At 38.1% G+C, this 27,425-nt stretch overlaps 3 protein-coding genes across 3 annotated transcripts in view; 2 read left to right on the forward strand and 1 right to left on the reverse strand.

The window, feature by feature from the left end:
* The window catches only part of LOC309481339 (tubulin alpha chain), a 267,267-nt gene that overhangs the window by 226,530 nt on the left and 13,312 nt on the right, over positions 1-27,425 (forward strand). The gene's annotated exons all lie outside the window — the stretch shown is intronic.
* jph2 (junctophilin 2) lies at positions 1,375-21,881 on the forward strand. Its single transcript, XM_082146374.1, has 6 exons — positions 1,375-2,154; positions 9,989-10,808; positions 16,751-16,869; positions 18,132-19,129; positions 20,100-20,196; positions 20,283-21,881. Exons 1-5 carry the CDS (start codon positions 1,776-1,778, stop codon positions 20,178-20,180), a joined length of 2,397 nt encoding a protein of 798 aa, XP_082002500.1. The 5' UTR covers positions 1,375-1,775; the 3' UTR covers positions 20,181-20,196; positions 20,283-21,881.
* Positions 22,591-25,839, reverse strand: LOC309481469 (tubulin alpha chain-like). The gene is made up of 4 exons (XM_082146375.1): positions 25,721-25,839; positions 24,193-24,415; positions 23,957-24,105; positions 22,591-23,850 (listed from the first exon to the last, which is right to left on the reverse strand). Exons 1-4 carry the CDS (start codon positions 25,721-25,723, stop codon positions 22,873-22,875), a joined length of 1,353 nt encoding a protein of 450 aa, XP_082002501.1. The 5' UTR covers positions 25,724-25,839; the 3' UTR covers positions 22,591-22,872.

Below are 27,425 nucleotides of genomic sequence, written 5' to 3' on the forward strand. Positions count from 1 at the left end.
TTTGGTTGGACCGTACTGAGACTTTGAGATCCTTATGGTTATGGGCGGATCGGGCTTTGTTGTAAATAGTTATACACACAAAATGTTTAATAAATAAAGAATCACATAAAAATAAAGATTGAGTAAGAATAAATATGGCTGTAATTACATCTGCCAACTGCAATACTACATAGAAACCAGCAGAGGGCGCGGTTTCCCTCCACGCATGTTAAATCTCTTCTGTGAAATCAAGTGGAGCTCATTCAGTTTCTCTGTCAGCATTATCAGCGTGGATAATGAGTGCAAGCTGGCCTCTGTTCAACAATCACTCGACTAAGACCAAGACTGACATATCACTTTACCCTAGAGAAAATATATATATTTTTAAACTTCAGCTTTAAACTATACTGTTAAACAATACCAGTGTCTATAGACTTCTGGTTATTTATTTATAGAGTCAGTCAATTAAGCTTTCATTTAAAACATTTTTGTTAACATGGCTATAATATTTCATAAGTATAAAAAAGTGTTAGGAACAGACTAAATGAAAAAATATACAGTAAAGTAAACAAAGAAGAAAATGAAAAGAAGAAAAATGAGACTGAAATAAAAGTAAAAAATAATGAGTAAATATTATAAATAAATAATAAATTAATAAATCTTCAGTTTAAAATACTTTAAAAACCACACCAGTGTCTATAGACATTTGCTTATTTATTTATTGAATCAGAGTCAACAAAGCTTTAATTTACATGCTTGTTAATATGTAGGATATGATATTTCATAAGTACAAAACAAGTGCTAGAATTTTTTAAGTTAAAACTGTAAGGTTAAGTAAACAAAGAAAATGAAAATAAAACAGAGGAGAATAAAATAAAGATCTTATAAATAAACAAATAAACAAATAATCAGAATTCCAATATAAAATACAACAGAAATCATTTTAGATGCAATAAAATATTAGTAATTTTTATTGCACTATTAGACTGATGTTACTCAGTTAAACTCTACAAAACACAAAAGGTCAAATCTTGACCCAGTGATGGATGATCTGTTTACTGTATGAGGTGTACTCACTTTTCCCTTTTATGTTTTGTCTTTATTACTCTAAAAAAGTGTATAAGCAGTGTGCCCTGTATAGCAAAAAAAGAATAAGGATGCTCCTGCATTAACAGTTTCTAGTATCTAACTTATAAACTAAAAAATAAACACTTAAAATAACAGACACAGACTCCACCGACCCCTGATATGGACATTGAGCCCAAACCCTATTCTGCAAGTGATCTGGCAGCGCTTTTAAAAGTGCCTGGGTGCTGAGGGCCGATTGGCCTGTATTTTTGGAACTGTGTTGGGATCTGGTAGCCTTGTTGGGACAGCAAACACATTTCCAGCAGCACCAAGTGCAAAGAGGGGAGGCAGGGAGAGGGGAGAGGGGTTGAAAGCCATGAAAGACCACTGGCTCTCAATTCGATTAAATAGATAAACTCAAACAATATCATGTAACAAAGAAATCAAAAACAAAAAAACAAAACCAATCCTCCCTCTCCCAAGTCATTTCAACTTCAAGCTTTAGGACGTTTATTTTAAGGATATAGCTTACCTATCAACAAATGATGAGCCTATACGACGATTCTACAAGTTCAGCACCAGGAAAAGATCTTCTCTCCATTTTACGCATCTATGGAATTTGACAGATGGATTTAACAACGCCTGATAGAGATTAAGTCGTTCGTTGTTGTTGATTTTTCAGTCATATCTGAAAGTTTCAAAAGTTAGAAGTAATTGCATTGAGAGTGATGAGCGGAGGTCGCTTTGAGTTCGATGATGGCGGAGCTTATTGTGGAGGCTGGGAGGGAGGTAAAGCGCACGGGCACGGGATCTGTACCGGACCGAAAGGACAAGGAGAGTTCTCCGGTTCCTGGAATTACGGGTTCGAGGTGGTGGGAGTCTACACCTGGCCGAGTGGAAACACATTCGAGGGGTATTGGTCCCAGGGGAAGCGTCATGGTCTAGGTGTGGAGACTAAAGGAAACTGGATCTACAAGGGAGAGTGGACGCACGGATTCAAAGGCAGATACGGGACGCGCATCAGTCAGGGCAGCGGTGCCAGATACGAGGGCACTTGGAATAACGGACTGCAGGATGGTTATGGCACGGAGACCTATGCGGATGGCGGTAAGGTCGGAGAATGTACTTTTGTGAGTGCAAACTGCATACTGTGAGCTGACATTTTAAGACCAGGGTTAGTGTGTAACGCAATGCCTATACCGGGGGTGAGGAGTTCAAGAGTCGGTTTCCTATTCCGACTGGAATTGAGTTCTTAAAACGAGTAGGCCTACAAAACATGATATGATCAATAAGTTATGTTAACATATGTTTTTACATTGCTTTAACTCATCGTTAAAGCAGTTATATAACAAAATATATAAGTTATACAAGATACAACTCGTTATTTAAGTCAGTTTAATGAAATTTAAGTTGAGATGACTTAAACATCCAAGTTGATTGTTAAAGCAGCAACTTTTTTCTTTTTCTTTTTTTTTTACAGTGTACTTAAAATCCTTAAAGGGAAAAAATGCTGTTCTTATTTGTATTTACTGTCCTTATGTTTGTGCTAAATTAGAACAGAGGATAATTTCAGAATTTAGCAAAACACATAATTACAAAGTCTTTCTCAAGTCAACTTCCAAGTTCGTTTATGAACTTTACTCATCTAGTTTTTTAATAGTATAGCTAAGTTAAACTGTATTGTACTGTAAGCGTTTCACAGTAGTAGCCTTTGCTACACATAACTTCACTATGCTTGTCACCTTACCTTGTTACATTACATGTTTAATTTAGCTAGAAACATCTAGAAGTCATCTTGGAAATGGTTATTTTGCATTTCAATTCATTTTTGTATAAAATGTCTTAACTTTTGATTCAAATAATGAATAAAAATAATATTTTAGAAAGATATCACTATGTGAAGAAAATTCACATCCAGTAGCCTATACAATACTGTAATTTCTATACAATACTTTTTTCAAGTAACCAGTAAAGTAAAACATTACTTTTAAATTTACAAAAAAATATCTGAGTTTCTTTTTTAAATGAGTTTCATATTTATTGACTGACAGCTCTCCTGTCCCCATATTGAGAGAAATCCGAAGTGCATGGTTGGTTACTGTAGTTGTGAATGTGTAAATGTGAGCATGCATTTACTCATCTCACTTGCACAAAAAAGTATTCCTCAAAATGAATAAAAACAGGAAATGCAAACTCAGAATTTTAAACAAACCTGGAATAATTAAATATGCTAAATATCACAAATATAGGCCTACTTTATGAATTTAATCTCACTTTATTAACTGTGCATGTTTTGCTGCTGACCTTCGATGATCCAATTCAACCATACTAATAAGCAAAAATGACTTCAGATAAACATCACGTTTGTTTTTCTTTTGGTTGTTGTTGCTGTTGATTTTATTGCTTAAGTAAGAGTGTCAAACTTTCTTCTACTTTGTCCTAATCTTCTGCAATCCAGAATTGCAGCACAGTGAATTTGCATTTCCTTCAGCCTGAGGCTTATTCATTTCACTTTTGAAGGGCCTCTACATTTACATTAAAAACAAACAAGAAAGCTCAGCCCAGGTGAGAAAAAGTAACACAAAAGTAATGTACTGTATTACTTTCCATAAAAAGTAACTAAGTAATGCAATTAGTTAGGCTACTCTTTTAAGAGAGTAATGCAATATTGTAACGCATTGCTTTTAAAAGTAACTTTCCCCAACACTGATCCTTTTACATTGCTAAAAGATTCATATGAATATACCTCTAAAAAATATATTTTTTATTACATTCAGATGAACAGTCATTCACTGAATACATGTTAGTAGTATAAACATGAGGCTTACACTGATGGAACCCTGGTGTTGCCACAGATGGCCTTTTGGGTAAATGCCTATTGCTAAGAAACATTTGCCAGTTGCAGAATGGAGGGTGGTTACAAATTAGTGTCACAAATCCTGTTCTTTAGACGTGTGGTGTGAGTACAAATAAAAAGGCTCATTCACTGGTGGCCAAGTTGTTTTTCTTTTGTTGAGCCACATTAGGCTGTTACGTCGACTGACTTTCCCTTCTTTTAAATCCTTTACATTTTTTGTCTTATGTAAATTAAGTGTCAATTTCAACAACACCATAGTGTTATGTTTGGGGCTAATCATCAGTTTTGACATTATAGATTTAGCTTTGCATGTGCATGTACAGTAGTGACTGTGAAAAGAATTTGGATGCTTAAGCCACACTTAAGATTGTATGGATGTCACTGCATTAAATAGCAAAATATCAAACCAAGCAGCACATGGACATGTTTCAAATAAAACATTAAACAAAATAACATTAGGATATATAAGATTATACATTATTTATTATATAATATATTTTATAATATAACAAAAATATACTGTTCAACAATACAAGTGAACACTTTGTGTTCATCAAAGATTAGTGAAATATGTTTATACTGTGATGAAAAATACCTGTAGAAAAATGACTTATCCACTAAAATTGAATTAAAATTCATAGATTTCAAAGTTCAGCTAAATGTCCATATACATTCTGCGGCCACTGTTTATTGGTTGAAAAGGATGCAATTACATCATTTGGTTACACTTTATATGAAGGTGTCATTGTTACAGTATAATTATATATTTAAGTATGAGCATTGAATACAATGCAGTGTTGTAACACAAACTACATACTATAGGGTTAGGGTAGGATTAGGATTTGGTTGAGGGTTAGTTGCAAGTAATTATGCATAATTTACTGTTATTACTATGGTAAGTACATGTAACATAATGTAACAAGGACACTGTAAAATAAAGTGTTACCCATCATTTTAAGAGTGTGTCTAGTGTAGGTGTTTTCCTATATACTGTATCTATTGACCTGGTAGCTGAGTCATCACTATTAGTAATGTTAAGTGCTAGTGCAGCACTGTTTGAATAAAGGCACAATAAATAGCCTTACCAATCCCTGTGGACTGATGGATCTCAGACATGTGTTGCATGACAGGACTAGACCCACAAGCCCCCATGACATAAATAACCACACGTGGTTTATTACCCCAGAGGTAGTTATGAAAGACACAGCACGCTAGCAGTTGTACCGCTCCAAATGCCATTGTCTCTCATGCCTGAAGTGACAATGAGCTTACGGGTAGCCTGAATTTGAATACAATGCAGTGTTGTAACACAATCTGGAGTTTAGTTAAAGGGATGATAATTCTGTCATCATTTACTCACTTATGTCCTGTATGACTTTCTTAATTCTGTGGAACACAAAAGATTATGTATTAAAGAATGTCAGTGGAGTCCAAAACAACATTGGAGACCACTGACTTTAACTGCTACTCACAAGAAAAAAATTACTTTGAAACCGTTTTCACTCACAAATTGTTTGTAAATTTCCCAGACAATTAAAGAAACGGTAAAGGCCCGTTCTCACCAAAGACGATAGCTATAAGGCTAACTATAAAGTTTTAATGATCTTTCTAATTCCATGAGAATAGAGAAGTCCACACTGCAACTATAACAGCAAAGAAGAACAACATCATTGGAATCACTTTCAGAATGTTTTATTTTTTCAGATGATGAACAATAAAACATTGACAGCCAATCAGAATCCACCTGACTTTAAAGAACACAAGCATTTAAAAGCAGATGGAATAAATGCAGTGCACTCTTAAAAAAATTAACATTATCATCCCTTGGTGTGGATGCTAATCTACTTATTGTTATAGTGGCACCATAACAACTTTTAGTTTGTTTCTCTTCTGTTACCTGTTTCCTGTTTCTGCCAGTAATCAGTTGTCATGGGCTGAATCTGAAATCGTCCCCTATACCCTCAAATAGGGCATTATTCGAGGGGACATCCATTTGTAGTGGTGTCCAAAACCATAGTGGACGTTATCGAGTGGACTCATTCAGTCCCACATTGCACCGCAATAACAAGTGTACAGCCAATGTGCACTCAACGACTGTCTGAATTCGCTCCCTCGTTTTCATTCAGTCCTTCAAGTAAACTGTATAAGTGGACTAATGTAGGGAATAGGGATTGAGTGTTTAGGGGCGATTTCAGATTCAGCCATGAACATTCATTTAACAAGCACACCTGTCTGTATTCAGTTCATTATCTCTGTGTATTTAAGTTCCTCCTTGCATTCAGTTCGTTGTCTGGTATTGTTTGTGCTTGCACGCGGTCTCACATCATTGTTTACTTTGTGTTTAAAAAAAAATACTTCTATCTGAATCTTCTTCATCATCATTGGACTGTAACGTGACAGAATACCGAACCACCAAAATGAGAAGAAAACGGATTTTGCAACGACACTCATCAACTTAGCCAGTAAGAATCTCTCTAGGATTCTTACTCTTACTCTGCCTGCTTTAGTCAACTGACTGCAAGATCCAACTTAGATGACAAGACCATAAAGTCTCTTTATTGGATGGGGCAAACTTTTACAGCCCCCTTGACTTAGCAGACATGGGAAAAGGAACCTGGAAAGAGGCGATCCTCCGTTGTCTGCAGTGTGCATACCTGCAGCTGATGGATGTGTTGTCGATCACTGCAGAGCACGAGCACTCTCCCACAAAAGGAAAGGAGCCTAAGCCCACCGCAGAACTGGAGAACGTGCTGACGCCCACCACGGACCCTGAGCTAATGCCAATGCCTGCAACGGAGCCAGAGCTTGAAGTCACGTCCTTCCCGGAGCCGAATGTTGCCGCCCAGTCTGACCAGGTTTGTGTGCCGACTTCTACATATGAGCCAAAGGGAAATAGAGAGGAGTTTGAGGACAAAGACAGCCTTCCTCCGCTGATTCCGCCCAGTACAAAGCCTTCATCGCTGCTGGTCCTGTTCAGCTCTAAGACTGTTTCTCCACTGGTTCTGCCGAGCTCAAAGACTTCATTGTTGTGGATAATACACCCACCCTGCCTCCCTCTCCCACTTCCTCTGCCCAGGCTAGCTGGTCTCTTGGCCCCACCTTCACTGGCGCCCTCCAGTCCCTCGACTCCACCATTGCATTTACCCTTCAAGTTTTCCCGTATTGGATCTGCTGGGCCACCATACCCATAACTCCACCTCGGCCCAGCGACCTGTCGGCTCCACCTTGACTCCTCGCCCTCTTGACTTCACAGAGCACCCTCGTCCCTCGGCTCCACCTTGGTCTGCCTGTGCGGACTTCCGGGACTCTTGTGCTTCATCCCTCCACCCCTTCGGCTCCATCAGGCTTTGCCTTCCCTCCGGATCCACGTTGGTCCTCGGTCGCACGGGAGTCACCTCAGTCCACCGGCACCCTGGCTCCACCTCATTGGCTCTTCGCTGCTGCTCCACCCGATCCTACGGTGTTGTCCGGTTCTGTCATCGCCTCGGCTTCACTCGTGTCTCCAGATCTCTCGGTCTGGTTCTTCACCAGCCTCTCGTCCACCTCCAGAGCCCCTACCCTCCCTACCCCTCTGTCCATCTGTTACGGCTCAAAGCTGCACCTTTCCGGTGGGGGGTGTTCTATCACCATTATGTTCAGTTTACCTTTAGTTTCATTTTCATGGACTTTAAGTTTGTTTCTCTTCTGTTACCTGTTTCCTTTATCAGGAAACTAATCAGTTGTCATGGACATTCATTTAACGAGCACACCTGTCTGTATTCAAGTCAAGTCAAGTCAAGTCAAGTTTATTTGTATAGCGCTTTTCACAATACAGATTGCATCAAAGCAGCTTCACAGTATTAAATTAAAATAATACAACAAAGTTTGTTTCAAGAGGAATTTATTGATTGATAAAATTAAATTAGATATCCCCAAAATATCCCCAACTGAGCAAGCCAAAGGCAACAGTGGCAAGGAACCGAAAAACTCCATCAAGTGACCTAATGGTGTCCTAAAACTCCATCAGGTGCCTTAATGGAGAAAAAAAACCTTGGGAGAACCCAGGCTCAGTCGGGGGCCAGTTCTCCTCTGGCATTGGATAGAGGCCGGATTGTAGTTTGAACTGTAGGATTATATGAATGCCTGGCTGAAGAGATGCGACTTTAATCTAGTTTTAAACTGGGAGAGCGAGTCTGAGCAACGAACAGTATCAGGAAGACTATTCCAGAGTTTTGGAGCCAAATGTGAAAATGCTCTCCCTCCTTTGGTGGTTCTGGATATCCTAGGTATGACCAAAAGCCTTGAATTTAGTGATCTCAAAGAGCGCGATGGATTATAGGGCGATAGAAGATCCGTTAAATAGACTGGAGCTAAGCCGTTTAGGGCTTTATAAGTCAGTAGCAATACCTTGTAATTAATACGGAACTTTATAGGTAACCAATGCAGTGATGATAAAATCGGTGTTATATGATCATATTTTCTTGATCTCGTAAGAACTCTAGCGGCGGCATTTTGGACTAACTGTAGCTTGTTTATTGAGGATGCAGGACAACCAGCTAATAAAGCATTACAGTAATCCAGTCTCGAGGTCATGAATGCATGAACTAACTTTTCTGCATCAGAAACTGATAGCATATTACGTAGCTTAGCAATGTTTCTAAGGTGGAAAAAGGCTGTTTTTGTAACATAAGAAATATGATTTTCAAAAGACAGGTTGCAATCGAGTATAACACCCAGGTCTTTTACTGTAGAGGATAAAGTAACAGGACATCCTATGATGTTAAAGTTGTATTGTGCGAGGTTTTGTGGGCGGTTTTTTGAACCGATAAGTATTACCTCTGTCTTGTCTGGATTTAATAAAAGAAAATTACGCGTCATCCAATCTTTTATATCTTTAACACACTCTGTCAATTTGGAAAATGTAGCGTTTTCATCCGGCCGTGATGAAATATATATTTGAGTGTCATCAGCATAACAATGGAAACTAATTCCATGTTTCCTTATAATATTTCCAAGTGGCATCATATATATTGAAAATAACAGAGGGCCTAATACAGATCCCTGCGGCACTCCATAGTTTACTGGAGTTATGATCGATTTTTCTCCATTTAAATAGACAAAATGGTAGCGGTCAGATAGGTATGATTTGAACCAGCTTCAGATCATTATCTCTGTGTATTTAAGTTCCTCCTTGCATTCAGTTCGTTGTCTGGTATTGTTTGTGTGTTTGAGCTTGCACGCTGTCTTGCATCATTGTGGACTACCTGAGTTTACTTTGTGTTAATAAAGATACTTCTATTTGAATCTCCATCATCATTGGACTGAAACATAACATATAGGAAGGGTTGGGTACTCTAAAAAAATAATGAATTACTAGCTACTAATTACATCTTGAACAGTGTGATTAGATTACTGTACTAATTACTCCCTCTAAAAAGTATTGGATTACTTATAACTAATTACTTCCTAAATCGCACATCAACCTTAACCAGTCGAACAATAAAAGGATGGATACGAAACTGCACTTTTAATTATTTCATATAAACAATATACAATTTCATAAATTATTCTTGAATTTACCAAAGTGTGTAAAGGGAGAAGGTTACATTAAAAACATACACTTTAACAAAAGATATAAAAATGTTATGCTAAATCCACTATTGTTTTATATAGATTTGTTCTATAGTCTATATACTATTTAATGCAATTACTTAAGAAGTAACTGTAAATAAATGACAGAAAAATGATTGTAAACCCTTGCTTTACTTTTTCAAGGGAAAAGTAATTAAATTACAGTAATGCAATTATTTAGTAATTACACCCAACACTGATCATAGGTGTGAACGCGTCTTAACACGTTGAATTAAATGTGAAATTTTGAAGTAGAAAGACTAAAATAGAATTTCTTGTAAAATGTTCTCCAATAATCTTTTTATTTACAACTTTGAAATATCATTTTTATATGGACAAAAGAAAAACAGACAGTTTTCAAAATATCTTCTTTTGTGTTCCAAGTCATACAGGTTTGGAACGACATGACTGAATTTTCATTTTTGTGTGAACTATGTTTTTAACGTTTCCTGATTAATGTCTTTGGCAATACAGGTACCTTCCAGGGCCAGTTCACTGGTGGCATGCGGCACGGCTATGGGGTGCGTCAGAGCGTTCCCTACGGCATGGCAGCAGTGGTGCGTTCTCCTCTGCGGAACTCTCTGAGCTCCCTGCGCAGTGAACACAGCAATGGGACGCTCCTGCAGCAGGACGTCCCGGTCATCACCGCCACCAACGCATCCGGCCAGGAGACCATGGTCAACGCGCCCATGCCTCTGGGTCCATCTCGTGGTGGCTTCGCCCTCACCCTGCAAGTGGACCCAGATGCGGTCAAGCCCAAGAAGAGAAGCCTCTTCCGCCGTGGCTCACTTCTTGGCAAGTTGAAGAAGTCTGACTCCCGCACATCCCTCTCTAGCCAGAAGAGCAAGATCAGCTTTTTGCGGAGTGAGTCAGCTCTTAGCTCCGCCGCCAGCGATGCCAACTCCACCATCAGCCTGGGTGAGAGCGAAGGGGAAGGTGAAGGTCAAGAGTTTCCCCCTGTGGAGTCGGACATTGACGCCACCACCACTGAAGTCTACATGGGAGAGTGGAAAAACGACAAGCGGTCAGGTTATGGGATCAGTGAACGTTCTAGTGGGCTTAAATATGAGGGCGAATGGCTGAACAACCAACGTCACGGTTATGGGTGCACCACTTTCGCTGAGGGTGGAAAAGAAGAAGGCAAGTATGTGAACAACCTGCTGGTGAAGTCTGCTAAGAAGAAGGTGATTCAGCTGAAGGGCACTAAGATTAAGCAGAAAGTGGAGCGAAGTGTGGAGGGAGCCCATAGGGCAGCTGCCATAGCAAAACAGAAGGCCGAAATCGCCAACTCAAGGTAAATAATTGAACGGTTGCGGTTTTTGTTTGGGTGTATAATTGAAATTGAATGCATACAATATTGGTTTATACATATAATATATCCTCCTTGATACATATATATATATATATATATATATATATATATATATAAGGGATAATGTACAGTGAATGATCAAGACAGTATAAAAATAAAATATTTATTTTATAATAATATTATAAGTAATAGAATGATTTCTGAAGGATCACGCAACACTGAAGAATAGAGTAATGATGCTGAGAATTCAGGAATAAAATTCTGTTTGAAAATATATTAACATGAAAAGGTTCTTTTAAATTGTAATGATAAAAACAATAGTACTGTTTTTTTTTTTTTTTACTGTATTTATGATCAAATGCCAACCCCCCCCCCCCCCCCCCCCCAGCTATAGCGAGCATTAAAAACTTCTTTCAAAAACATTTAAAAAAAATTTATTATTCAAAACTTTTGACAGGCAGTGTGTATTATATAACTAATATATAATTATAAACAACGAAATATATATTTTCCCCCAATGAAATGATAGATAACAAATATGTCAACACTTACACAGAGTTGCCAGCCAGAGGATGTGCTTGGTGGGAGAACAAAAAACATCCTGATACCACCTTGGTGTTGGTTTCCAGACAGTCTGTCCAAACGCAGAAACAAACAGTCTCAAAGCAGGCCACATGCTCCAAGCTTCTTTTCTATTCGTGGCGTCTTGGTGGCTAGGCCTAACTCCAGACATGATAAAGAGGAGTCTAAAGCACTGACACTAATAATACAGCTTCCCTCCAGGGTAAAATATTTAGATTTACACACAGTCCTGACAGCATCTGCAGTTTATCAGATGCTAACGGTTATAAACAGCAGGCCAAATTCAGGTGCAGCGGCTTTGATAAAATCTCCCCTCCTTGTAAGGAGATGCACAAACCAAAGACAAACAGCCCTAGGTTCTCAGTCATCAAATGCATGCTGTTGATGCTCATCCCATAAAAATGGATTCATGCATTATTAAAGATGACAACCTGACAGCAGACTTAAACCAGAATGACAAGAAAACCAGTCAATCAAAACCCACATTTTAGGAACAAAAAACAAGACTTCTTTGTTCTCATTCCTTATACATAAGCAAAACATTCATATCAGCCAGAATATATGAAGGTAAAATGATGCCAAAATGATTTGCATGCGCATGGGTAAGATTTGTGAACGTGTACATAAGAATGCAAGTGTAAAGTAAATTTGCATGTCCAAGAGAGGCTTTGTAAAGGTGTAAATCAACTTCAAGTGTTTGAAAAACATTTTTGCAGCATTTCACTGGGGTTTTTTTTGTGGAAAGTGTAATTCATGTATTTTGAAACTGCAGCTTCATGTTAACGCAAAATAAATATGATCTGTAATCTTCTGACTTCCGGTTTACATTTTTTTCCGCCAAAATATGGCCAAAAGCATTGCAACCCTCTGAACAGCGATTTGCAAGCGAAAACAACAGTATCAAGAACTGCAAAACAGACTGACTGCGTAAAGCCACAAACCTTTGTGTAAAAACAAAAACAAAAACGATTGCAAATTTCTAAATGTACATATTGGCAAAAAGTTCCTGAAATAACCCGATATATACTGTTCCGTCTTTCTTTTAGCTGCACTTACAGTTTTGGAACGATTCTCTTACTCATTGGAGTTTTGCAAGCGTGAGGGGGAAGGCGGGTCCATCGTCTTCAAGTAGCCAATCAAATAAGGTTCTCACTGACTCTTGATTTACTGATTTTATCTGATTGTTTTTTTTTTTTTCTTACATTTGAAAGGGGATTTACAAAGCTTCTCTTATACAGGCAAATTTAATTTACGCCTTGCAATCTTATGTACACTTTCATAAATCTTACCCTGCGCATGCAAATCTTTTTGGCATCATTTTACCTTCATAGAATAACATTCAAGTAATGTTCAAATAAGGAGCCTATTGTTAATAAACACCTCCATGCCACTTTTCATGTGTGCAGTCATACAGTGCCAGATCATTGTTTATAGATCATTATTGGAAAGAGACAAACAGACTCCTTACACAAAACCAGACAAATCCGAGAGAACAACCGGAAATCAAAACCAACACACAACTGTCTAAAGTGAACTTTTCTGTTGTCATTCAGTAGGTCAAAGTGTGATAAGAAGAAACAGAAACACTTTTATTCTACTTCTGAATGGTGTATGGCTGGCATATAAAAAAATCCCAGTAACCTATAATTTACAGTGGTTCTCAACTAGGGGGCCCCGGCCCTAGGGCCCTCTAGGGGACTTAAAATAATATATATAAAACAAAACAAGCATCAAAATAAGTTAAAACAACTAAAAATCAAGGTATTTCTTATTTGATCATTTTTTATAATGAATCAGGCAACAATGGTATATGCTAGGTGGGATCTTACTCAGGATTTATGGCCCACAATAGGAATAAAAATAAAATAAAATAAAATAAAATAAAATAAAATAAAATAAAATAAAATAAAATAAAATAAAATAAAATAAAATAAAATAAAATAAAATAAAATAAAATAAAATAAAAAAGTAAAGTGAGGTAAAAGTAAAGTGAAGTAAAAGTAAAGTAAAATTAAATTTAATTAAATGTAAAAAATTTTTTTACAATTTTTTTATATTTTTACCTTTTTTTTACTATTTTAATCCCATATCTTTAACCCCCTGTCCTATCTGTACCAGACTTCCTTGCCCTCTGCCAGTGTGGTGAGATCAGAAAGGAAAACTATTGGCCGTAGAGTTTGTTCAGTGGGGTCCAGGTGCCGGTTAGCCCTTTTGCTCTAATCATAGTGTATTTAGAACAGCAGAGGGAAGACGAGACTCCTCGGGAGGCCACGGCACTGGGTGTAAATGACGCACATGGGTCTGGTGTCAGAAAAGGAGGCCTGCCTAAAAAAGGACAGGCACTGTTGCTATATCACAATCATTGGGGAATGCAACAGCTGATAGCCTCTTCTATCCTCAGCTTCTTAGACACTCACACAGACGAACTTGATGTAATCTACCACCCTCACATTCCTCCAGAAATATATATAATTAACTAATATAGATAAGAATATTGTATATTATCTAATTATCTAATATATATCAATATGAATATACAATATATACCCTGAAAGTCCTGTTTTCTTTTGAGCTGATCTTGGAACCAGTACAAAAGAGCTCTTGATGGTATCACATAAAAAAATGCGTCAGCAATGGTGTCGGATCGTTTCATGGGATATAAATTTTGCCTATCCTGCAAATGAGTGAGAAGGCTGGCAGTATATAGATGTACAACACCCTGCTTAGATCCTGAACTCAGGCACTGCAGCTCATTTTATTGGTGATTATCAGAGTAGTACCCGGATGCATAATTATAGACTATGATGCTTTACAGTGCTTTTTAAGCTTTTTTCTGCATTTTTAAGTAAATATATTCTTATTTATGCAAATAAAATAAGGATGGCAAACATGATGGATCTAAAGAAAAACCAATTCAGAGTTTATGTCAGATAATACTTTGCTGCCACATATAGCTTACTATCATTCTTTACCAAGAGTGATTCTAACATCAGTCATTGAACTGAAACACCATCACAAAAAACTTTTGATCTAAGTACAAAAGGTGATTAAAAACATATGCAAGGCAATAAAATAAAATAAAAATTAACTGGTAGTATTCTGATATACATCATATATTTGGAACGCTGACCTGTAATGCGGTGTGACATGGTAAATTGCAAAGATACTGTAGATATACAGTGGAATAGTTCCCACATGAGAAGCATTACTAAAGTAGAACTTGATTTGCACGTTAATGAATTTACGGTCAATGGGTTTCATTATTAGCCTACTAACATCACACATTCTAAAAGTATCTTTGCAGAAAATGGCATCTATCACAGATCTGTCAACAAGCAACTAACCTAGTAATGCAGAACAACACATTGCTGGCTGAAAGCATGATTTTATAACATTATCTTAAATTTATCACGGTTTTTATATTGTACATGCATGGCACCATTAAGAAATAGTTGGTTACAGTAGAGAATTTATGAAAGCACCTGCCTAGAATTTAATGCAGACATTACTGTAAATGTATATCTATGACATATCAATGGGAGGGTCTGAACTTTTCTAAACGTTCCACTTACAGCCACCCTCAGTACAGTGTCTTTAAGTGGTAGGGCTATTTTAAACTCAGGATGAAATTACAGTATGGAAAATATCACAGAGTAAATACTACAAAACAGTTTTTAATCAAAGTGACTAACAAAATGTTTAAGAGTGAAGGTTTGCCATCTTTACTGCATGCATAAAGACAGTCATGTTACAAAAGCACTTTAAATGCAAACTTAGGCGTCGTTAAAAATAATAAATGTGTAAAACATTGTTTTTTCTGCATAACTGCTTGAAAAAATTTGTAAATATGAAAAAAATCACGCTGTAACTAATGTTTTGTGGCCTGCACTGTAATTTTGCAGTGCAGTAATTCTTAATGTGACCACTCAATTTATTTCAAGAATGTAATCAGTGCATGCGGTAAAGAATAAATGGTGGTCTTCTCTAAAGCAACGTGTCCTATCACAGCAGTCCTCATCTCTCACTGTGAGGCGCAGGGTGTTAAAAGAGTGATTTATTTTAGTTTCGGCTCAATGGGTGAAGAGGACACCCTCGTCTGCTATAAATAACCCCCCTGTCATACGACCCCCCAGCACACTTCTTCCTCTTGTATTCAAGTCAAACATACGGCGAGCAACCCAAACACTTGCAGCTCTTGGGTCAGTAGGGCGTTCTCTGGAACATTCTTCAGTATTATTGTTGTTCTAATGCACTGACTGGGATGGGTACTGCATGGGATTCTTAAGTGCTGAGGGGATGTTAATGTTACTTTTTATAGTGCAGACAACTGCTAACCCATCTCTCTAAATAAAGACGAGGTGGGATGTCTTAGGTTGCTCTAGTTCTACTAGCAAGATATGGTTGAAATTAGACAAATACACGTCTAATATTACGGAAAAAGGTCACATGCCTTTCCTCTCATAACATAACAAATAGTCCAACTATATGAGAACTGAAGATGGTATCTTTGCCACATGAAAATATTAATCTAATGGCAGAAATTAATAAAAGTTTTCCTTTAATAGTGCACCTCTGAAACACTTCCACAACATATTACATTTAAGCACTGTTGTATACAGGTGTTAACATACAGTACATTCCTAATAAATGTCTATTTTGGTTTTATTGAAGCCATAGAAATGCTCAGTCCTTATGGCTCGACTGGTAGCGCATGTTAACAACAATGCCAAGACTGTGGTTTTGGCTCACAGGGGAATAGAAGATACAAAAACAAAACAAAAACATACAAATTTATTTAATTTTTTTTTTATCTCAAATACACACTGCGAGTGGTTAAAAACATCTCCCAAATATGTAAGCAGGATGCGCACCATTCAGAATAGAATTGAGAATGCCTTTAATTTACATTTTAAAGAAACTCATGTAGCTGCAATTTCTTACTAAAAGTTTGTCAATACAAATATACATAAACAAGTATACGTAAACATTATACATACAAGTAATTTATTACAGAAAATTTAAAATAGATATTTATTAAATTATAAATATTTATAGATTTTTTTATATTTAATAAACTATTGGGGAGCAGGGTGGAAGAACACTTCAACTTCCTGTGGGGTGTGGATAATTCAATTCAAATTCAAAACCCATGAAGTGAAAGGAACACAATTCTTCAAATCTGGATTGTGCCCAACCCTGGTAAACACATTATGTAACAAAATTTGAAAGGGCAAATATAAGTTTTCACACCATTTCCAATCTCATTCTTGACCACAACATTAACTTGATTTCCCAGCATTTGATTTAATACCAATGACTGAATGCTTTTTCCCTCTTCACAGAACGGCCCATGCCAAAAGCAAAGGTGACGCCGCAGAACAGTCGGCTATCGCTGCTAACAATGAGTCTAGTATAGCCCGTGTGGTTGCCAGAGAGCTCTCTCCCTCCTTCCATCAACCAGGTAGGTAGAAGATTTCATTGTTTGCTAAATGTACATCAACAGAAGCCACAGGAGCGGAGGCTGGATAAGATCCTCCCGATCCAATGACAGTGTGTTTGATTAACGGATGTGAGCTCAGAGAAGTAAATGTAGCATGTATGCTTGTTAATCCAGACAAAGTCAGATTCGCAGTACGGCAGCATTCATTACAGAACAGTCTAGGTGCTGATAATGTTTTAAGTCCCTAAAGAACACATGCAAACATCTCTGAGTGTCTGAAACAGGATTAGATTGCTGGGACAAAAGCCCCTCATCAGCACACCGTGTTTCTGTCTGTCCATCTGAAGGGCACTGCTAAGCTCTTGATGGTTTAATTTTGGCACTGTCTGTCTCCAAAATCTTAGACAAAGCTGAAGAAGAGCGATCACATTTCATCTTTCTTCTATTCTGTCCCTGAGTGGTTGCATTCTTGGCCTTTGTTAGCCTGAAACTGAACATGTTATTCAAGACCCTGGTCTTGTGTTTCGGTGTTTAAAATACAGTATAGGCCTCTTTTGCGCTTTTGTGAAAATGATTGAAAAGAAATGTGATAATGTGATACAGATTCAGAGATAGACAGACAGTGAGGCAGCACATGGACTCCAGTATACCCTCAAATACATTAATGCATGCACTTCCAATTATCTCATAACTGCCAGCACTTGTAAGAATTTTAATCAAAACTAAAATAGTTATAGTATGCAGTCTATTCTATCATCCACTCCTTTATGATACTATATTTTGAGCATGAATCTGAGACCAAGCAATTGTCAGGAATGGCAAAATGAAAGATTGAAAAAATTAAAAATAGATAACATTTATATCTCAAGAAATTAATTGTTCTTTTGACCATTTCTTATTTCAATTTAATATAAATATCTGTAAATATCAACTGTAAAAGTGACTGTAAATGTACAGTGGTCATATCAGTGATTAGAAAAGGTATTTTATTCTGCACAAAATGTGTATCACAGGTTAATGAACATAAACCTAGATGAATTTACCTCAAACAACATTTTCCAGAGAACATCAACTTGTGGGGGCAGCAGAGAACCTAATTGTATTGGTTGCTTAGGAACATAAATAAAAGCCTGGAAAACATAAGCATTTAATTAGTGCACATTTAAAACTATCATACAATAATTATTTTATGTGTAAAATGAGTTAAATTATAATCAGCCAGTATCAATATCATCTATAGAACCTATATTGTAATAATGCATGCATCACATGGTGTCCCTCAGGTCCTGAGTATCTGAAAAAACGAGCCCTGCAGGAGGTTGCTGAGAGGCATGAGAACACGGACATTGGGATGCACGAGCCCTTGTTGGGTGAGGATCCCCAACCAACACCCCCAGAGAGCCCCTTCATGCATGAGATGGAGAGTCCAAGACCAAGCTCCACCTCTGCACGCACCCCTTCACCCACTCCAGTCATCGTCCCTCACGCACCCAGCAAGGAAGATACGAATCTCTTGAGCCCTGGCAACTGGAATGGAGACAAGGTCAGTCGAGGCAGTGGTAGCAGAGGCAGCAGTCGAGCAGGTAGTAGGCCGAGCAGTAGACCCACCACCCCATCGTCTACTTCTGCCGTTGCTCCCGCTCAAACAGCCCCTCCTGAGGAGCATTCTGCTCCCAGCAGCAAGGCCCCATCCCGTACCCCTAGCCGCCAAAGTGCCAAAGCAGAGCAGGGTTCGGACTTGGAAATCAAAGCCCTGCAGAAAATGGACTCGGAGTCAAAAGCAGCAGAACCTGTCCCTGCTGCAATGCCAGTAAGAACCAGCCTCGTCCGCCCCACTGACGAAGAAGAACCACCTCACCCTGCTCATAAGCTTTCCTCCAAAGCAGTCACGCCAGAGCCAAAGGCAGCTGAAGTCAAACACAGAGCTGAAACAAGGGAGCCTGTAAATGAGCGCCCAGCTTCGATGACAAGGGAGCCTGTAAATGAGCGCCCAGCTTCGATGACAGAAATCAAGCCTAGGTCTTGGACAGAAGTCAGGGAGGAGAAGAAATTAACCAACAAGGCTGAGCCTAAACCTTCACCGAAACGAGAACCAAGCCCTGCCCCAAAAGCTGCACCAAAGCCTGAGCCCAAGTCAGTGCCTAAACCAGAACCTAAAGAACCTGTTGTCAAGCCGGTTGCTAAACCAGTTGCCAAGGTCGAGGCCAAAATTGAGGCGAGGCAGAGGTCTATTGTGAAAGCCTCTAGTGAAGCCACACAAGAGTCTCTGGAACTAGATGAGGTAAGGCTAACAAATCAAACCTTGATATTCTTTGTGATAACAAGTAAGGTCTCAATTGGTCTTTTCAATGAATATTTGAATCCAACTAGACATCCCAAAAATTGCAGACATGCTTCCAGACATAACAAAAACAAATTCACCAAAATTGCTTTTTATAACCTTTGCCTGTTTTCTTGCATTAATCAGTAAATCTCAATTTAGAGTACACTGGCCCGCCTATCTTAGTTTCAGATCTCCTCCCATTGGGCCATGGAATGAGAAAGCTCATTCTTCTAAACAGCTCTTGAGTAGAGAAACACTGCTCTGAAACACAGACAGATTGTGTTCCTTTAAATCTGGCCCTGGCCCCAGTCCATTTTTTCACAATCAGGCATATCTATTCAAGGCTGAACCCTCAAAATAACAAATTCTCACCTTCAGAAAGCCCCTTGTGGTCTGTCAGAAACCCAGTATTGCATTGCATCACAGCAGCATCTTGTGGCTCACCGAGCATACGCCACACCGAGCTACTCCTATAGAAATCAATTATTCGTAAGCAGAAGGACTTTTACCCATAGCATCTGAAAAATTTGGGATTTTATTTATATGGTTCCTCTTAAACAGGAGTGTCCAGTCCTGCTCCTGGAGGGCCAGTGTCCTATATAGAGTTTAGCTCCAGCCTACCCCAACACACTTGCCCTACAGGAGCAGGATTGGACACTCCTGCTCTAAGACAGCGGTGTCCAATCTTGATCCTGGAGGGCCACCTTTGCAGAGTTTAGCTCCAACACACCTGCCTGGAAATTTCCAGCAACCCTGAAGGCTTGATTTACTGGTTCAGGTGTGTTTATTTAGAGTTGGAGCTAAACTGCTGTAAAGTGGCCTTTGAGCAATTCCACAAGTAAATGCCACCTGGATCACCATCATTTGATTATTATACTTTACACAACAGACACTAATGGGTGTGAACTCTTTTTTTTTTTTTTTTTAGGGGCCAAACACGATTATGATCTGCATGGTTATATTCCTGAACATTGGTTTGGCAATTCTTTTTGTTCACATCTTGTCTTGAGATGACAAAGCCTAAGGTAAGCTGCTACATATCCTAACTCTATTCTGCAAAAAAAAAAATTCCTTGTAAAAACACTGTGGGTATTATTACACCTTTTTCTAGCCAAAACCATCCAGGTGAAAGAAACTACCGTGAGGAGCTGTGAGGATGCACTGCGCTCCATTAACGGCTCTGTTGTTGCGTTATCCAGTTTCAGAGCAGCCCTCCTGAGCTACTCAGATGGTTGCCATCTGCAGTTGGACCGAGTGCTCGCAAATGATCGGTGTGTCCCAGTGCCTGAACATTATAAAATAAAGCATTTGCTTTGTTTGTGAAAGGTACTGCTGCATTTAACAGTTTTGTTGAAATCTAATGCAGCTGGAAGCGAATCATCTATAATAAGGGCTAATTTACATTGAGCACATTCACAATCATGTCACATTGGCTATCCTATAGAGCAGAATATGTCATTTAGCACATAATATTCATCTTTGGAGAATAAACAAATAGTTATGACATTACGAAATGGGTCAGTACTGTTTTTCTTTTTTCTTTTAAATGGCTAGAACAAACATAAAATCTACCAGTGCACTTATGCTTTAACACCAGGTGGTGTCATGCATCACAATCTCTGATGCTGTATGCACATTCAATGTCTTAAAGTCTCCCCTGCATGACAAAGAATAACATGGCTGAAAAAAAAGATATACAATTGGTATAAAAAGTTGTTATGAGAACGGTTTAATATGAAAATGAGATCTAAGAAGATAAAAGGTTTATTTTATTAAGCTGAAGCATCCCTATAGAGAGAGCCTCCAAAAGTTGCCATGAGAGATTTTAAACAAGAATATTAAAATACCACTATTTATTGAATGGAACCAGAAAAGAAATGTTGTGGCTTACTAACTGTTGTACTGTGAATTTGTGATGGTTCTTCAGCATTTTTTTCTGCCTGTATTAGACATAAAACAGTATGCAAGAGATTTGAGAATGTCCAAACCAGGTTGTGCATCAAACTAAGTGAAAATGTACATGTCCCAAATATTTTATGCATGTGTGGACATTTGAGTGTTTTTGTACATTTCTAAATTATTATCAGATAAATGCACATTTCATTATTTTATCTAATGCAGTATTAGAAATTCTCAATTTACCCCTTGTATACTAGTAAATATTACCTCAAATTTGTAAAGGTCTTATTGGAAATACTGTGTTAACTGTCCAAAACGTTATTTATTTTGCTTGAAGTAAGGAGTGTTATAAATAGTCATATCTAGAATAGTTGTATCTGACTCATTCACAAGTCCTAATTCAGAATTTACAAATTAGAGACTCAAAATACAGATTTTAACCCATTGTTTTAACCCTTTTGCCTTAAAATCACTACATTTAGTATTTTTCACTAGTTTGCAACCTTAAAAGTTTAAAGATGAATTTGTTTAGAATAAATGCTGTATTCTCAAAGAGAATTGTAGTTCAAGCTGTACAAAATACAAGTTGCTCATCAGATGGTTTCTGTAACATGACTTGCATATGCATTACATTTAGCTAATAATTAAAGAAATAGTATTCAGCATGGTTATGATACCTTTCATTACTTGAGGTTTTCTCTATTTGAACTTTCCTGCAAATTTCCCTCTTCTCCACTTAGCTTCTTGTGTTTCAGCACTTACAAAAAAATAAAATTCACCACACAATTCAAATAAATTTCCTTCAACTGCACATCTGTCAATCTCTTTACTTTTGAGAGTCAGCATTAGAACGCTCTGTTTCTAGAAGCATTCTTTTACACTGCATTTTCATCATTATCTGCAGTTTGCCTTCTGTCAGCTCAATACCACAAAATGTCTGTCGATGATAAGAGGCAAATAAGAACAAAGAATATATTATGCTGAATTTTCTCTTGTTGAAGCAGCGGCAAGTGGGAACAAAGAATATATATTTAAACTCCACCTGTCCACCAGCTTGACATATTCTCCCCTGACAGGGTCTGAATGCCAGGCCCAATTTTAGATTAGGGTGGTTGACAGGCCTCTTCTAACACCATTTACTCAGGAACATGAAAGAATATTTCACTCCGATAAAGTGGTAAGTCGTCAACACTTAAGCATTTGCAGAAGCAATAGAAAGCTTACAAGACAGATTGGTCAATTCACATTTAATTACTCTACTGCACTGTTCAACACATTAGAACTGCCATTTGTACTGCAATACTGCCCTCTGCCTTCAAAACAAAGCAGATAGCTCATACTACACTCAAAATGAAAAATGACTATTAAAAAAATAACTGTATGATGTTGTATTAATAGAAATCAACTCACTTAGCCTGGTGTTAAATTTACCTAAAATCAAATCAATGCAACAAAGATGCATCCCCAAGATGGGTATAAAGTATAGGGTCATTAGACAGGAATGAAAACAGGAGAGCATGTAAATATTACTACCTTTTATTTCTTTTAAGAGCATAATAATTATGCAAGATTGACTGTGACAAGCAGGGCGGGGTCGAGAGAGAATGAGACGGTACAACGCGCAGGTGTTGCTCATCATCAATCACGCCACCGGCCTCGCGCCGTTCTCTCATGGCCCTCGACCCCGCCCTGCTTGTCACATTGACCTTTTAGCCAGTTGACAGTCGGAAAGTGAAGAAAAAGGAAACATAAAAATTACAATGGACAAGAAACAGAACAGGCAGTGGAAGTGAAAAGCATTTCTAATATTCTTCTCCCTCCTCATCTTCTCCGTCCACACTCTCAGCTCCGACCTCCTCGTAATCTTTCTCCAGGGCAGCCATGTCCTCTCTGGCCTCTGAGAACTCGCCCTCCTCCATACCCTCACCCACATACCAGTGCACAAAGGCACGCTTGGCGTACATCAGATCGAACTTATGATCCAGACGAGCCCAGGCCTCAGCAATAGCTGTTGTGTTGCTCAGCATGCACACAGCCCTCTGGACTTTAGCCAGATCACCTCCTGGAACCACAGTGGGAGGCTGGTAGTTGATGCCAACCTTGAAACCAGTGGGACACCAGTCCACAAACTGGATGGAGCGCTTGGTCTTGATGGTGGCGATTGCAGCGTTCACATCTTTGGGCACAACGTCACCACGGTACAGCAGGCAGCAAGCCATGTACTTGCCGTGACGTGGGTCACATTTCACCATCTGATTGGCTGGCTCGAAGCAAGCATTAGTGATCTCAGACACAGAGAGTTGCTCATGGTAAGCCTTCTCTGCGGAGATCACTGGGGCGTAGGTAGCCAGAGGGAAGTGGATACGAGGATAAGGCACCAAGTTGGTCTGGAACTCGGTGAGATCGACATTGAGGGCACCATCAAACCTGAGGGAGGCTGTGATGGAGGACACGATTTGACTGATCAGCCTGTTGAGGTTAGTGTAACTAGGACGCTCAATGTCGAGGTTCCTACGGCAGATATCATAAATGGCCTCATTGTCTACCATGAAGGCACAGTCAGAGTGCTCTAGGGTGGTGTGGGTGGTCAGGATGGCGTTGTAAGGCTCTACCACAGCGGTGGAGACCTGAGGAGCAGGGTAGATGGAGAACTCAAGCTTGGACTTCTTGCCATAGTCCACAGACAGACGCTCCATCAACAGAGAGGTGAAGCCAGAACCGGTTCCACCACCAAAGCTGTGGAACACCAGGAAACCCTGGAGGCCTGTGCACTGGTCAGACTAAAAGACATGATTCATGTTAAAAAGGCAATCAAGGATTATCTTAATTAAACATAATTCAACACAATTAAATTACAATGCCTTTGAAGTTAATTGAATGACTCACCAGTTTGCGAAGTCTGTCCAAAACAAGATCAATGAGCTCTTTGCCAATAGTGTAGTGACCACGAGCGTAGTTATTGGCTGCATCCTCCTTTCCTGTGATGAGCTGCTCAGGGTGGAACAGCTGACGGTATGTCCCAGAGCGCACCTCATCTGGACAGACGGGTCATGAGTAAATATTTAGAGAACTAAACATAATGGTAGAAAATATTATAAAAAATGAATACATCCTCTTCTTACCAATGACAGTGGGCTCCAGGTCTACAAACACAGCCCTGGGGACGTGCTTTCCAGCACCAGTCTCACTGAAGAAGGTGTTGAAAGAGTCATCGCCTCCTCCGATGGTCTTATCACTGGGCATCTGTCCATCCGGCTGGATGCCATGCTCAAGACAATAGAGTTCCCAGCAGGCATTGCCAATCTGGACTCCAGCTTGACCAACGTGAACAGAGATGCACTCACGCTGTGAAGAGAGGAGATAGATTTATAGACATTACACACCTTAAGTCAACATTCTTTATTTGCAAGTAATGATTTAACCATTCAGTTGCGCATCTAACCACTTTTACTAGTTCGTAAAACAAACAAAAGGCTCTTTGATGATGCGCAAGTTAACATACAGGAATGGAATCTTTGTATACCCAAGCATTTTCTTTTTTTAAAGTATTGCATTGAAGAAGCACTGATAGAAAATGCCTCCGCTGCGAATCAGAAACTGCTATAGTTGCACAAACCCCTGACCACACAAACAGCTGATGTAACAGACCAGCCCTTGTTTCAAAGAAGGGGGGCGGGTTGGCTTTGTTTTATTATAGCGTAGCCTGCATTCCTTTAAAATTACATCATCAATTTTTAAAGTATATTAGAAGTACAAAAACATATTTTAAGAGTTTCATTAAACACTTAAAATGGAATTTAAAGCACACACAATGTAAAACAGCACTCAAACCAAGCTACAACGTTAATTTTAGTAATGGAAGGGCATTTAAGCCTTGTATATTGTATACAATTTTAACTTAGACAAATCTAAATTGGGTTAAACACTTCTCTGTTTTAGGCTGGTCATGCGCATGAACCAGATGGCCACTAAGCATAACCATGAGGAACTTATTAAGGCTTAAACTTATTGACACAAGAGCACTGGAATTCATCAAGTTTCATTAGAACGCACGTGGTCCTTCTGACTCACTTCCTGTGCCGGTACCACAGCTAACGAAGTGACTGTGCAGAATCATCAGAACAAAAGGAGGATGTTTCACTTTAACGTTACACGTCAGTAAATCCTCTTACCTCTTTACAGCGACCTTGATAATGAGATTTCCGTTTTTATATGTCATTTCAAGGTAGAAAACGGCAATTTTTTTATTGAATTATAAAAATGATTACACTCGCCAAATTATACCAAGCTTCATGGACGTCATGTTTCTATCAAAGATATATTTTAACCGATTTCCTTGGCATTCAATCAGTTAAACATGTTAAACAAAAATTATAAAATAATAATAATAATAATAATAATGAGTAATTAATTAATTAACCGCGAGTCCAAATATCTAAATGAGACCAATATTATTTCGTAGGTTATGTTTGATGCTTAAAAAAAAATCAGAACCAAAGTATATCACCTAAATGTTAAAATAATAATCCATAATTTTAAATGCACAGTATAAGAACCGTTACACAGATGACGTAAACACACCCAATCTTAATGATAAATAACAATACCTCTTTTATAAATTACACAATTTAAAAACAGCTTTATACTCACCATTTTTAAAAATGAATATTTCGCTTTAAAAAAAAATGAGGAGATAGAAAACCGTAGTTTTTTTCCCTGTTATTAAAGCTCTCACAGGTTGACTTTTATGAGTCTGGTGAGAGAATGAAGTGTTTGGAAAATGCGGGGTGGGAATATTTATACTTCTTCTGTCAGTCGTCACAAGGCGGAGCAAGCGCGAGGAGACGTTTCGCTTCCTGTCACATTCCCATTGGTTCGGTTGAGAATCAGTGACACCCCATTGGCTGATTCTAACCATTGAACAATAACCTTTGTTTTAGAAAATCTGTTAAAGCCAAGGCGGTGCGAACCGGTGTGTAATGATGAATGTTGGTCATAAAAGGGACCTCTTAAAAAAATTAAAGCAAATTAACATTATTTTGTCTTTGATTGTTTTTTTTTGTTTTGTTTAAAATAGGGTGTGTAGCACTGTACATAATTATGGGCATAGATGGCTGTTGTATTTTGCATGTATTTTTCATTAGCTTACCAGTTAAGCAAGTCTTTGACAATAAGTGCATTGATTATTATTTGCATACATAATTACTTGCCATTGAAAAAAAAGGCAGCGTTTATATCATTAATCATAGACTTGGCATGAGTAAACTGTCTCAGTAATTCGGATAATGGTTTTAATTTTCATGAGTAAAATACACCCAGTTTTTTCCCCTTCATTTTATGATAAGTATATATTCATCAGAATACCACACAATGATGGCATTTGCATGAAATGTAATGTTATATCTGCACTGCCCACATAGTTAATACACAGACTGAATTGTTCTCATGGACATGCAGAGAAGAGATCTGATCTGTTTTAAAACCGGATCATAAAGAATAAAAATAGTTACAATAGTCAAAAAAGTATTCCATTAAAATGATTGTAATTTACTGCAGTAATGTTCAGAATGTTATTGCCTAGGCTAATGCTGTTCTACATGTTGTGTTCATGCAGGGCTGCCAACTTTTGAGTTTAGCTTAGAGTGAGAATTATGGAAAGGGGTGGATTGGAGGGATGCAACAACCTTGCATCACAATAAGTGTATTGTGGTTGTCAAAACATTTGGTAACTAAACTGATTTTTATTATGTTTAGTGACAACATGTTAATGTTTACATGGTACAATGACTGGGCTACTGGCTTGACACAAATTTCAATTCAATTAATTCAATTCTTGTGATTTGATTTCGATCTTGATTCAATATCGATTAATTTGGATAATTATTAGCTACAGTAGATACATGTTACCAAATCACCAAATGCTGTTAACATACAGAGATCCCTGTCAGCTGGTATTATTACAAAAGGTTAAAAAATAACAAATCAAATTAAATATAATGCGTTTATTATAATAACAACAACGTTATAATATTTAATGATATGGCCTAAGTAAAAATGTAATAAATATGTAATATAGGCTAGTGCACATATTTAGCTAAATACTCCTCTCTATAGCTATTTTTCTAGCCAACTAACATGCTATGGTCATTAAATGGCTTTCCTGAGGTAACTGTAACTATATTGTTCTCCGGCTGTTTTATTGACTTCTTTCCAAGGTTGAAAAACACTGATTGATCGATATTAGCCTACTGTATGTATGAGGCATATACATTTCGGTAAGTTGTGCCATATCTTTTAACATACCTATTGTTCATTCGTGTTTATTTACTATTAACTTAAGAGTAAGAGATGATCG

The sequence above is a fragment of the Leuciscus leuciscus genome, assembly GCF_965113295.1.
Source record: "Leuciscus leuciscus genome assembly, chromosome: 18".
NCBI classification, from domain to species: domain Eukaryota; kingdom Metazoa; phylum Chordata; class Actinopteri; order Cypriniformes; family Leuciscidae; genus Leuciscus; species Leuciscus leuciscus.